This window comes from Boleophthalmus pectinirostris, unplaced genomic scaffold (genome assembly GCF_026225935.1).
Source record: "Boleophthalmus pectinirostris isolate CB_2022bp ecotype Guang Dong unplaced genomic scaffold, ASM2622593v1 HiC_scaffold_14, whole genome shotgun sequence".
NCBI lineage: Eukaryota > Metazoa > Chordata > Actinopteri > Gobiiformes > Gobiidae > Boleophthalmus > Boleophthalmus pectinirostris.
This window is the reverse complement of record NW_026571047.1, coordinates 23,160,081-23,173,193: the sequence shown is the minus strand read 5'-3', so window position 1 is coordinate 23,173,193 and position 13,113 is coordinate 23,160,081. Positions and strand designations below refer to the sequence as shown.

Genomic DNA, 13,113 nt, shown 5'->3' with positions numbered 1-13,113 from the left:
AATGTTGTTTCCTCTTAAAAATGTCCCTGGAATTGTGTTTTGTTTCATTCACATGTTTAACACACAAACCCTGCACATTTATCAAATCAAATCAAATCAAATCAAACTTTATTGATAGAGCACTTTTCATTCAAAAATGCAACACAAAGCTGAGTTTAGGCTAAGTTCTTTTCTCAAACTGAAAACACTCTGCTCCACCTTGTGATTAGGGCTGGGTATCATTAAAAAGCTGCTGATACAATACATATCTCGATACAGTGCACTTTCGGTTTGATACGATATATTTCAAATTGAGTTTTTGTTAATCCGTGTGTCATTCGTTCATTCGTATTTTCAATATAAAACCAAAAATAAGAACATTTAAAAACAACAATTTTCTTCATTATTTGTCTCCAAAACCAAAATGAAAAAACGTAACGATTTGTTTTTTCATTTTTTGATTTTGTGTTTAAATGAATAATGGAAAAAGCGGATAGAGGCTGTTCCCGTAAACTTCAATGCCGGACTGAACCAGGACTGAACCAGGACTGAAACAGGACTAAACCTGGACTAAAAAAAAAGGTCGAATTCGGTCTTAGTCCTAGTTTCAATCCCAGTCCTGGTCCTGGTCTGGTCCCGGGTTTCAGTCCTAAACCAGGACTAAACCAGAACTGAACCCAGAACTGAACCAGGACTAAACCAGGACTGAACCAGGAGTGTCAAGACTGACCCGGACGTGTGCTCACGTAGACTGTCAGGTGATCAGGAAACCGGGACCAGACTGGGACTGAGACCTGGTTTACTCCTAGTTCAGTTCTGGTTTAGAGCTGGTTTAGACCTGTTCAGTCCTGTTTTAGTCCTGGTTCAGTCCGTATGTGGCGCAAAAATTCGGCATCGCAGTTTAAGTCACGGAAACGGGAAACGGCCGTTATCCGTTTTTTCCATTATTCATTTAAACACAAAACTGAAAAGTGAAAAACAAATCATTATCTTCTTTTTTTCATTTTGGTTTTGGAGACAAATAATGAATAGAACAGTTGTTTTTTTCATTTTCTTATTTTTGGTTTTATATTGAAAAACAAATGAACGAATGATTTCAATCAAACATTTTAATCATCAAAATAGTGAAAATGTCAAATGTGTTGCATAAACGAGTTTCCTTCCACTAAACAAACAACAAAACTGTAGCTGTAACAAAATAATTTAGTAAAATATACCAAAAAATACTCTTGGTGATATATCGATACAGCAGCCCACGATATTGATACTGTATCATCACTTTAAACCATACGATATATCGATATTTTGACATTTTTGCAGAGCCCTAATTGCAATGTTATAGTGATACAGGAAGTGCTCCACTGTGTTTCTAAATTTCATACACCTTTACTAGAATAATTTGAATTATTTCAGCCCTAGAATTACCAATCTTTACTGAACTAAAGGTAAAAGGTACGATCATTGTGTGCGAGATAAAGGGTTACTCAAATATGTGAATGGAAGAAAACACAACTCCAGGTATGTTTTTGATAAGATTAAAGCTCCCAAGAGTCAAATTTGTGCAATATAGGACCTTCAATAACACAGCTAATACATAGTACCAGTGATCAAAATATTTCTTCTTGCAGTAGCTGTACCACTAAAACTTGACAACCTTCCGTAGTACTGCAACGGCCCTTAAATTCCTGCTAAAAAATTGATGAAACTGGCTTAAAGTTTCCTATAGCTCGATCTCTATGTGTCCCTCTGTCTTCTCAAACCAGCTTTTTTCTGCTCCTTTTTACATTGCACTTTCAGAAGAAGCAGCATGTAGGTATCTGGTCTCCCAACTCAAGACCCTCTCTGGCTGCATGACTCATCCCCCTCTCTCTCTCCCTTCTTCTCTCCCTCCTTCTCTTCTTTCTTTCTTTCTTTCTCTCTCTTTGATTTTTTATAACTTTTTTGGATTCTCCTCATGTTTGGATGGTTTCACAAAAGCGCTCTACATTGATCAAGCTGTAAATATGTTTTTACGTGAGTCTGATGCTGCTGGATGATTTTTACAGAAGGAATTACTGTATTTCTGAGCAATAGAAACACTCATAATGAATAAATTGTATATGGATGTGTTTAATGTCATACTGTGGAACATTCCAGGCAAAGCAGTAATGGACCCTCCACCAGAAAAGCTGTGGTGCGCCTTCATTCCTAACTCCTAACGTTAAAGGGACAGTTCAGAATTTTGCACATAGGACGTCATTTCCTAATGAGTCAGAGTGTTGGAGATGTGTGGAGACACTTTTTTAAATATTCCATCCAGTCCTTGTATTTGCAGAGGTCGCTGGTGCTAGGCTAGTGCATGTCAATGGCCATAGTTATCCTGCCACTAAAAACAGTCTTACCCACTCCACAAAACACCCAAAACAAATCTGTTATTACACCAGACTGTCCATGTAATTGTCTGTGTTGATAAAATAATGTTTGAAATAAAACTAACCTTGCATCACATGAAGCGTCGCTTGTTGAGGGACTATTTTCTCATATATCAGTCCGCCGCTGCCAAGCTTTCTCTCAGGATCTCTCTGCTGCTGCTCAGACATAAATCCTTCTAATGCAAGGTTGGTTTTACTTCTAAAATTATTCTATCAACACAGACATTCACATTGACAGTCTGGTGTAATAATAGATTTGTTTCGGGTGTTTTGTGGAGTGGGTAAGACTGTTTTTAGTGGCATAATAACTATGGCCATTGACATGCACTAGCCTAGCACCAGCGACCTATGCAAATTCAAGGACTGGATGGATTATTTTAAAAAGTGTCTCCACACGTCTCCAACACTCTGGCTCACTAGGAAATGAGGCCCTATGTCCAAAATTCTGGACTGTCCCGTAACCTCTTAATTAAGTAGCGACAAATTAAGAGAAATCATTCTTAAACTATTTGTTCATTATGAGTTTTTTTGTTCTGATATTATAAAATGTTGCCAAATAATTTCATTTTTAGTAGTGAATCTGTGTGTAAAAGCTTGACTACAGTCCGTCAATGGATGATCAAGCCTCCAGTGATTATCTGGTGGCCTCAGTGAACTTGCCGTCAAACATTTAAGTATTAAAGTGTATCATTTGTTCAGCACGGTGACAGAAAAATGACCACCTGACTTTACATAATCAAAACTAAGACAAGATACTCATCTGAACTATTTGACTACTTCAACAATAAAAAAAAAGCTTGTCAGATACTAAAATCACCTCTATAAGCACTGGTTCCCGAAGTAAATTTTCCTTTGCTTTTTCCCATAGACTTTTCAAAAAAATATTAAGTGTTCAAAGACATAGTTGAGGCTAACCAGACACATGCTAACTGATAATCAATAATGTTGTTTTAAATCCAAAAAGCACATTTAAAACACAGGATTTAATAACTTTTTATAAATACATTTTAAATTAAATTACAGGTTTTGTTAGCCTGATTCATCAGCCAGTTTCACTTTGTAAAAACCGTCTGACCTCACAGTGTTAGATTTCGTTCAGTTGACGGTAGGTGGGTACTTTTTAAAATTTAACCAATCGCTGCTATTTGGTCGTGACATATGTAATGCGCCGCTAACGGGGCTAACTGGTATATTAAACTTTTCCCAAATTCCGTAGGAAGAAGGGCAATAACGTCTTTCCCCTTGATAAAATTCACTAAACATTCTCTTTGTTCCAGCTTTAAATCCTCGATCTCGGAAATCTTTGACAACACAGAATGTATGGCTCTTCGGTGATTGGCCGGTGCCTGGACACACACTTCCGGGGCTTTTTAGTGTATTCCGATTTCTGACCTAGTCGCTGGAGAGAAATGAAATTGAGCGGAAGCACTAGGTGGCACCAGCTTGGCTAAGGTTTTGTAGTCAGTAGTTACGACATAGCTGATCAGCCCTGAGCAAACTTTCAAACTTTTAATATACATTTTTTTCAGAAAGTCTATGGGGGAAAAAATTATGAGAAATTTACTTTTAGAGCCAGTGTGTGTCAATATTTCTTCTCCAAAAGTTGACATTGTAGCATCAGACTTAAAAATCATGACAAATTATAATGAGAAAGATTCATTCATAGCCTGTAGTTCACCATACTAGGACGCTTGTGTGAAACCATCCCTTTGACCTGTTACGATAAACTAAATGTGTAGCTGTTTAGTAGTTGTTTGCCCCCACTAATATGAAATCTTCGGTATAATTTGATTTTTTTTTTTTTTTATCATCTTTTCATCTCTTGTCTCAAGTTTTTGTGTTTCATCTCGTCAATGTGGCTGCATGGTCTGTCCAGCACGCCCTTCGTCTGTAGAAATAATAACTTACAATTTAATTTTATCTTTTTAATCTCATATTATTAACGATTAAACTTAATTTCTTTTGTATGCTTGTTTGATATTACAGGGGAGGTACTGTTTCAGATGGCAGAAGTTCACCGTCAGATCCAAATTCAACTGGAAGAAATGGTAAGTGGGAAATTAGATCGAAATCATTTAGTCAAATTACAAAGAAGTACTGTACAAAATGTAAGATACTCACAGATAACACAGAGCTAAACTGGACTGGAGCTGCTGATATGTTCCAGCATAGAACTTTAATAAAATCCATGTGTTCCACCTGCATTAAACCAAACTCCTCACTGAATCACACAAAAACAGTCACTGATAAAAACCCTCAATGTCATCTGTACTCACAGACAAATCAAACACTTTTAACCAAGGCTCTATAATTAATGAGTAAATAATACCACAATTTATTAAAATTCTGAAAAAATAAAAATAAAATAGGTTTAAACTAAAAGTAATAGTGAACTAATAATGGGTTAAATACAGAATTTAAATTTATATCAGCACAAAAGGAAATCTATCCGGACTGTCCAATCTGGGGTTCGGGACAGTTTTTGGACGGTCCCCAAAAAAGTTACCGTATTTTTCAGTCGCTGCGGAGTATAAATCACACCAGCCAAAAAATGTGCAATGAAGAAGAAAAAAGTTAGAATTTTTCCAGCCTTTCTGAATCCCGACAGGATGGTTTCGGTGTTATTGAATTCCAGGGTTTGTCAATCCATCCAGTGACTTCCAGGAAAGTTGCATGATGCACCCTCCCAGTTACCGTGAAGCTGTGTTCTCCATCCCCGCTTTCCGCCAGTCCCTCACAAGTTTCTCGCTCACTTCAAACTTTCTTTTTGCTGCTTGAGTACTGTTTTTGGCTGAATATTTCACTAGTTGCAGCAGGACAGAGGCTGTTTCTGCAGGAGACATGCACAGTAGAGTGTAGTGACAGTGGTACAGGAGTAACAGGAGTCTAGAGCTCCCTCTTGTGTCTGTCACTGTGAATATTTTAATATATAAGTCGCACTGGAGTATAAGTCGCAGGAAACACCCAAACCATGAAAAAAGTGCTACTTATAGTCCAGAACTTACGGTAGTATGGAGCCCTGTTTAAAACTATTTAAGTGTGAATTCAGTGTTCGGCTTTCTCATTACACAAATACTTTGATTAGATTAGAAAATAAGTGTTGAAAAAATTGTACTTAATTTGTTTATATTTGTGTTATTCTCTTGTTTTAGACTAATTAATTGTTGTACTATTCTGGAAAACCTCCAAATTAAAAAGTTGTAATGAAAATCTCAGAATAGTTTTGGCAGTGGAGAAACAAAATTATACCTTTTACAAACCAGCAGTTTCATTTGTATGTTATTCCAATGTTCACAGCTCATTTTCCATTTGAAGTACTCATATGAAATTGAAATACAGAATAAAAAAAATCCATCTTCTATCATGGATTACAGGCTTAGAAAAACATGTATTCTTAGCTCAAAGCTTAATGTCAAATCTGAAGTACTTTGAATAGAGGAATCCTTTTAGTCTGTCATTGAGTTGTCTTCACCGTACTTCAGTTCTGACCTTTTCCTAACCCTTTTTCTTATCTCAACAAAAACATCCCACACAAATCCACTGGTTTTCAACACGAGGGAGATGCTTTAAAGGTGCATTGCGCAACTTTTCTTGTCTCCGTGGAGATGTTATTGCTTTGTCCAGAATGTTCCACAGTAGTAGAGAGACAAACATTTTCACAGAGAGAGTCATTTTATTTTTGAGCCACACAAACACCCGTAATGAATAAATGCCAGAGGGATGTGTTTAATGTCATACTACGGAACATTCCAGGCGAAGCAATAACATCTCCATGGAGACAAGCAGGTGACGGACACTGGAAAAGATGCGTAATCCACCTTTAAAATTCCCCGTTTTCAGTCAGTTTAGAAACTATTTGGTGATCTTATGAAATTTGTAATGTATTTATTTATTTATTTTATTTATTTATTTTTATTTTCCAGCTCAAATCATTTCATAATGAGCTTCTGACCGAACTGGAGAAGAAAGTGGAGTTGGACGCTCGATACCTGAATGTAAGTTATTTATTTATTTTATTATATAACAACTTACTGCATGCGTTATTTGACCTGCTTACATAAAGTTTAAATGTTGGTATAGATCTAACGTTATCTCTATAGGAAGTACACAAATACGTTTTAAAGGTACACTGTGTAGCTTTTCTGATGGAGGGGTCCATGGAGACAAGCAGGTGACACTACCAGGCTAAGTTACAGGTCAGATCTGTGGAGATGTGGCCCCACTCCTAGTAAGCAGGTCTTTGGAAGCAAAAACTATTAGTATTATTAGTAGTACTAGTGATAGTGTAGTGGTGGTAGTAGTAGTAGTAGTAGTAGTAGTAGTAGTAGTAGTAGTAGTAGTAGTAGTAGTAGTAGTAGTAGTAGTAGTAGTAGTAGTAGTAGTAGTAGTAGTAGTAGTAGTAGTAGTAGTAGTAGTAGTAGTAGTAGTAGTAGTAGTAGTAGTAGTAGTAGTAGTAGTAGTAGTAGTAGTAGTAGTAGTAGTAGTAGTAGTAGTAGTAGTAGTAGTAGTAGTAGTAGTAGTAGTAGTAGTAGTAGTAGTAGTAGTAGTAGTAGTAGTAGTAGTAGTAGTAGTAGTAGTAGTAGTAGTAGTAGTAGTAGTAGTAGTAGTAGTAGTAGTAGTAGTAGTAGTAGTAGTAGTAGTAGTAGTAGTAGTAGTAGTAGTAGTAGTAGTAGTAGTAGTAGTAGTAGTAGTAGTAGTAGTAGTAGTAGTAGTAGTAGTAGTAGTAGTAGTAGTAGTAGTAGTAGTAGTAGTAGTAGTAGTAGTAGTAGTAGTAGTAGTAGTAGTAGTAGTAGTAGTAGTAGTAGTAGTAGTAGTAGTAGTAGTAGTAGTAGTAGTAGTAGTAGTAGTAGTAGTAGTAGTAGTAGTAGTAGTAGTAGTAGTAGTAGTAGTAGTAGTAGTAGTAGTAGTAGTAGTAGTAGTAGTAGTAGTGTAGTAGTAGTAGTAGTAGTGTAGTAGTAGTAGTAGTAGTAGTAGTAGTAGTAGTAGTAGTAGTAGTAGTAGTAGTAGTAGTAGTAGTAGTAGTAGTAGTAGTAGTAGTAGTAGTAGTAGTAGTAGTAGTGTAGTAGTAGTAGTGTAGTAGTAGTAGTAGTAGTAGTAGTAGTAGTAGTAGTAGTAGTAGTAGTAGTAGTAGAAGTAAAAGTAGTAGTGATAGTGGTAGCAGTAGTCACAGTAGTAGTCACAGTATTAGTAGTAGTCGTGATAGTGGTAGAAGTAGTAGTAATTGGAGTGATAGTGGTAGTAGTCGTGATAGTAGTAGTAGTGATAGTGGTAGTAGTAGTAGTAGTGGCAGAAGTAGTAGTGATAATGGTGATATTTTGTCTAGAAATTAATGGAAGAAAAAAAAAAAAAGAATAGAAAGTTACACAGTGTGCCTTTAAACAATGAAAAATAAAACAAGTGAGTTCATTTGTGCTTTCCGCTGCCTGTGTCCCGTCTGCACCAGGCCGCCCTGAAGAAGTACCAGATGGAGCACAAGAGCAAAGGAGAGAGTCTGGAGAAGTGCCAGGCCGAACTCAAGAAACTGAGACGCAAGAGTCAAGGCAGCAAGCACCCCACCAAATATGGAGACAAGGAGATGCAGGTCAGTCTGTGTGTGTGTGTGTGTGTGTGTGCTCTACTTCCTGTCACTTACACACTTCTTATTAAAGGTTCACCATGTAACTTTCCTGGTGGGAGATTTGCTACCTGCATCTTATATCTTACTACCTACATCTTATTTGCTACCTACATCTTATATTTATTCAGTTACATAACAAAAAAAACCCTCTACGGAACTGACCTGTGTGCGAGTGTGTGTACGTGTGTGTCTGTGTGTGTGTGTGTGGGTGGAGGGGCAGACAGGGGTCCTGCTGGGGGCGTTTATTTGGCCCAGATGCCCCGCCACCAAGGCCAGATGGAGGGACAATGAGGGAGGATGAGAGACGAAGCCGTTATGACAAAAAGTACAAGGTTAGACCCTGACCTTGTACAAAATCTAAGGCTGTGGTCACACTTACACACACTACATCATTATTGGGACTAGACCAGGACTAGACTTAGACTTAGACAAACTTTATTGATCCACAAGGGAAACTATTTGGACACAGTAGCTCACGCATCACAATATAATATAATAACAATGTGAAAAAATTATAATAAAGTAATGTAAATAATAAATATAATAATAGATTCTAAATAAGTAGCAAAATAAAATAAATAAATAAATAAATATAGCAAGAGACAAGTGTCAAACAAGGTATAATTATATAAATGTAAATGTAAAATCAAAATAAAATAGAAAGATAAGTAATAAAATATAAAATCACAGCTAAATTAAACTTACTAAAGTAAATCTAGACTAAACCTAGAGTAGGACTAAACCAGGACTAGACCAGGACTAAACCAGGACTAAACCTAGACTAGACTAGGACTAAACCTAAACCAGACCAGGACTACCAATAAACCTAGACTAGACCAGGACTAAACCTAGATTACACCAGGACTAGACCTAAAGTAGGACTAAACCAAGAGTAGACCAGGACTAAACCAAGACAAAACCTAGACTAAACTAGGACCAAACATAAACTAGACCAGGACTCAGCCTAGACTAGACGGGGACTAAACCAAGACTAAACCTAGACTAAACTAGGACCAAACCTAAACTAGACCAAGACTAGACCAGGACTAAACCAGGAATAAACCAGGAGTAGATCAGGACTAAACCTAGACCAGGACTAAACCTAGACTAGGACTAAACCAGGACTAAACCTAGATTAGACCAGGACTAAACCAGGACTAAACCTAGATTAGACCAGGGCTAAACCAGGACTAAACCAGACTAGATCAGGACTAAATCTGGACTAGACCAGGACTAGATCAGGACTAAACCTAGACTAGACCAGGACTAAACCTAGACTAGACCAGGAGTAGACCAGGACTAAACCAGGACTAAACCTAAACTAGACCAGGACTAAACCTAGACTAGGACAGAATTTATGGTCCAATCAGAGTAGTGTATTCTGAATACGTGAAATACTTTTACATCAAATTGCATTTAAATTATAGTGCAAAGATAAAACATAGTATTTATTAATACCTTTTCCATTAATCAATAATTTGAGATGGAAAAATCACACTTGCACTCACCACATGAGCTGTGTTGTCTCTTTTTATCACTATTTATGAGCAGTTTGAAGAATAAATCACATGATCAAATACTGTAATTAATTCCTTTAATTTTAGAAAAGTAACCCTATTCTGAATCCAGTCCAACGTTATTTGCATAGCACATTTTACCAACACAAAGTCTCCAAAGTGCTGCACAGAGTGGGCACAATATAAATTAACACATTAAATAAAATAAAGCATAAAATAAATAAGCAAGTCAATAAAAAAACATTTAAAAAAATACTCAAATTAGCAAAAATAGCAAATAAAATCAATAAAAGGCAGTTAGAGGACCACACAATTCTCACGCCTTGTTAAAAGCCAGTGAGTAAAAGTGTGTTTTTAAAGTATATATTCTCAGCACGTGTCTTCACTTACTTCCCAACAACAAAATCCCAAATTGTGTTAGTAAATGATTGAAAATAACAAGTTCAGTATTTGTGAATTTGCCACAAAATATCCAAAAGGTAAAGTACAATGGAATCAATTGGAAAAAACTGACGCTTTCCCCCATCTGGGAGTACGGCATCATCATATTTTAAAATCTGAAAGACTCCAAGTATGAGTGCGCCCTAAAGCAGGAGATCAGACCAAGTGTGAACGCCGCCTGAGACCGCTCAAGTTTGCGTCATTAAAAACTGTCGAGGCAAGTTACTGTAATAATGTTAGAATTCTGTTTTGGAGTCAAGATGATTCAGGCCATTATCATCATTACTGAATGTTTTAGTGAGCGTGGAAATTGCGTCAAAGACATTTTGTTTTCTCAACGCTGGGCTCGATTTCTGTGAAGAATAAGCCGCTAACAGCAAGAGCAGGTGACAAGGGCACACAAACAACTACTAATTATAAGCTTCAGTTCACAAATCAGGATTGCAGTTACACAGATAGGAGATGTCTTTCCTGTTTTGTTTTTTTTTGGATAAAATTTTTAATAATTCATTTTAAGTACTGATCTCATTTGAAGTTATACAAGTTACGGTTTGATTAAATTTTCCCACTTTTACCCAACAGCTTCCACCTATTTTATCTGAAACTGCCTTATGATGAGCACAAAACAAGAGAACAAAATACACAGAAAGAAAGATAAAGAAAAATAAACAATAATTCATGCTAAATATATAAAATCATGCCTAGATATTTGAGAGGAGATAATAATAAAGCATAATTATATAAATGTGCTATATGTACAAGTAAAAAAATCTCTCTATATATTAGGGTGTAACATGTATGTGTAACATGTATTCGTTCAGTTCGGTGCAGGGCTGTGCACGAGTGAATTCGCACAATTTGTGTGTGTTTACATTCTGCCACTACATGGGCAGCTACATGGAAGGCTCGGCTCTTTAACATTCACGACTGGTCCATGATTGGAGCGGCAGTGTTTCCTGCAGCGCTTTATAGTTAGAGCGGCCGCGTTGACAACAATTGCCCCCGGCCTTGACTATGTCCCTCCAAACCACGTAAATCCTCACAAAATTACAGTTGTCGCACCGTGGCCCTCACCTTTTGCCGGCACAGAATCTCCGCCCCCCCATTGTAACTGCAGCAGATCTGCACTTACTGCTGACAATGTGGACAAGTTGGTTTTTCTGGTCAGAAATATGAAGATTGAGTTAAACTTCATGCTGGAACTGTTAGTGCTGCGCTTTACTTTTTGAAAAGTTTTGTTTACTGTTTACAAGGAATGTATTTTTTTTATAATATTTTATACATTTGTTGCTTATTTGAGAAAATTTTATTGAACTTTTTAGTACTACCAAGCAGCACTTTGGATTTATTTTATTTTCTCGTTTGTATAATGTTAAAACAAATAATTGGTTTAAAAACACAAATAAACAATAAGCAAATAGCATTTTGTTCCCAAACTGAACCGAAAATGAACCGAACAGTGACCTCAAAACTGAGATACGTACCGAACCGTAATCTTTGTGTACCTTTACATCCCTAATATATATATAGATACATTTACAGTAATACAAATAAACAAAAAAAAAAGGATTAACAAAATAACCCTGTGCATGTTTGAATTCCTTCTATACAAAATGATTGCAGATCTCCTCCATCAAAAGACATCAGTAAAAATTGCAGTATGATTATGCACCATACATAAAGATCAAACTAAGAGTATCCCTGACGTCTTCTGTGTTTGAATGATACAAAGTAGATGTGTATGGAAAAAAAGCTACAACTTCCTATGGCTATGGTAAAAAAATACACCAAAAAAAGAGCAGAACTACAGAGAAACTCCATGGTCTGGTTGGTATTTTCACGCTTCCCAAAACTTCTCAACAAATCCAGGACAGTAAAATGGTGTTATGATCTCCGGGTCTGACTCACCGCACCGAGAGACGAGCCAGTGGGAGGACTTAATGTGAAAAGTTGGTGTGCAAAGCAATAACTGTAGACTGTATTGTATATAGTACTGGATGAAGTGTGTGGGTCAGTAGTTCTTCCAGGTAGGTTGCGTCTCTGGGCTTTCATGTGGAGGCGTTAGAGGTGGGCGGGGTCAGCAACAGCCAGCTACAATTTGGTGTAAAATAAGCAGATATGACATCAATTCAACCAGAGTAATTGTAACTCATAGTGTATTCCTACTAGGGGTGTCAAATTATCACGTTAATTGCGATGAATTAATTACAGTCATATTTAGCACGTTATGTTTTTTAATCGCGTTAATCTCATTTTTAATCTGTAACTTTAGTGTTTCTGTATGTGAGTTTCTTTATTATAAAACCTGTTTTTATGTGTTGTTGGGACAACAACACACACACACAAAATACATTTATACATTTTTTTATTTCGGTAATTTCACTCATTGCCGGAAACCCACATAAAACATGCGCAGTAACAGCGTAAGTAAACGTCATGTTCACGTTGGCGGCGTCAGTCGCACAATGGACGAGGTCGAAGAGCCAGTAGAACAGAGTCAGCAGCGCACAGGTAAAAACGCATTCGTGTCTTGGAAATTATTCTCCCGACGTGAAATATAAAAGAAAATAACAAATATAAAATCGCCTGAAAACAACCTGCATAGGCTCATGATGTCTGCACTACTGTCCTATAGTGACCTGCCACATGAGGGGACACGCACACGCAAACACGCACACAAAAACACACAAACACACACACACACACAAACACACACAAACAAACACACACCTTCATCATCGTCATTAACCTGAGAACGCGCGGACCACGTTTCCTTCCGTAGTTACTGCGCGGACATCGCTGTCCTCCCGTGAGCCGCGTGTGGATCGTGTTTTCTCGCGTACGCTGCGTAAACCGCGCTTCCTCCTGTGCGCCTCTAAACCAGAACTAACACTAAAACCAGGACTAAACCAGGACTAAACCAGGACTAAAACCAGAACTAAAACCAGAACTAAAACCAGGACTAAACCAGGACTAAAACCAGGACTAACACCAGGACGAACACCAGGACTAACACCAGGACTAACACCAGGACTAACACCAGGACTAACACCAGGACTAACACCAGGACTAAAACCAGGATTAATCCATTCCAGGACTAAACTAGGACTAAAGTAGGTCTAAACCAGGTCTAAACCAGGACTAAAAC

General features: G+C 37.3%; 1 protein-coding gene across 6 annotated transcripts in view; it reads left to right on the top strand.

Annotated features, from left to right (window-relative positions):
• The window catches only part of baiap2b (BAR/IMD domain containing adaptor protein 2b), a 98,716-nt gene that overhangs the window by 49,229 nt on the left and 36,374 nt on the right, over positions 1–13,113 (top strand). For all 6 annotated transcript variants that reach the window (XM_055150463.1, XM_055150461.1, XM_055150460.1 and 3 more), the window contains 3 exons: positions 4,377–4,438; positions 6,314–6,385; positions 7,834–7,971. In XM_055150463.1, the coding sequence (XP_055006438.1) occupies positions 4,377–4,438; positions 6,314–6,385; positions 7,834–7,971 (272 nt within the window). The remainder of the gene's footprint in view (positions 1–4,376; positions 4,439–6,313; positions 6,386–7,833; positions 7,972–13,113) is intronic.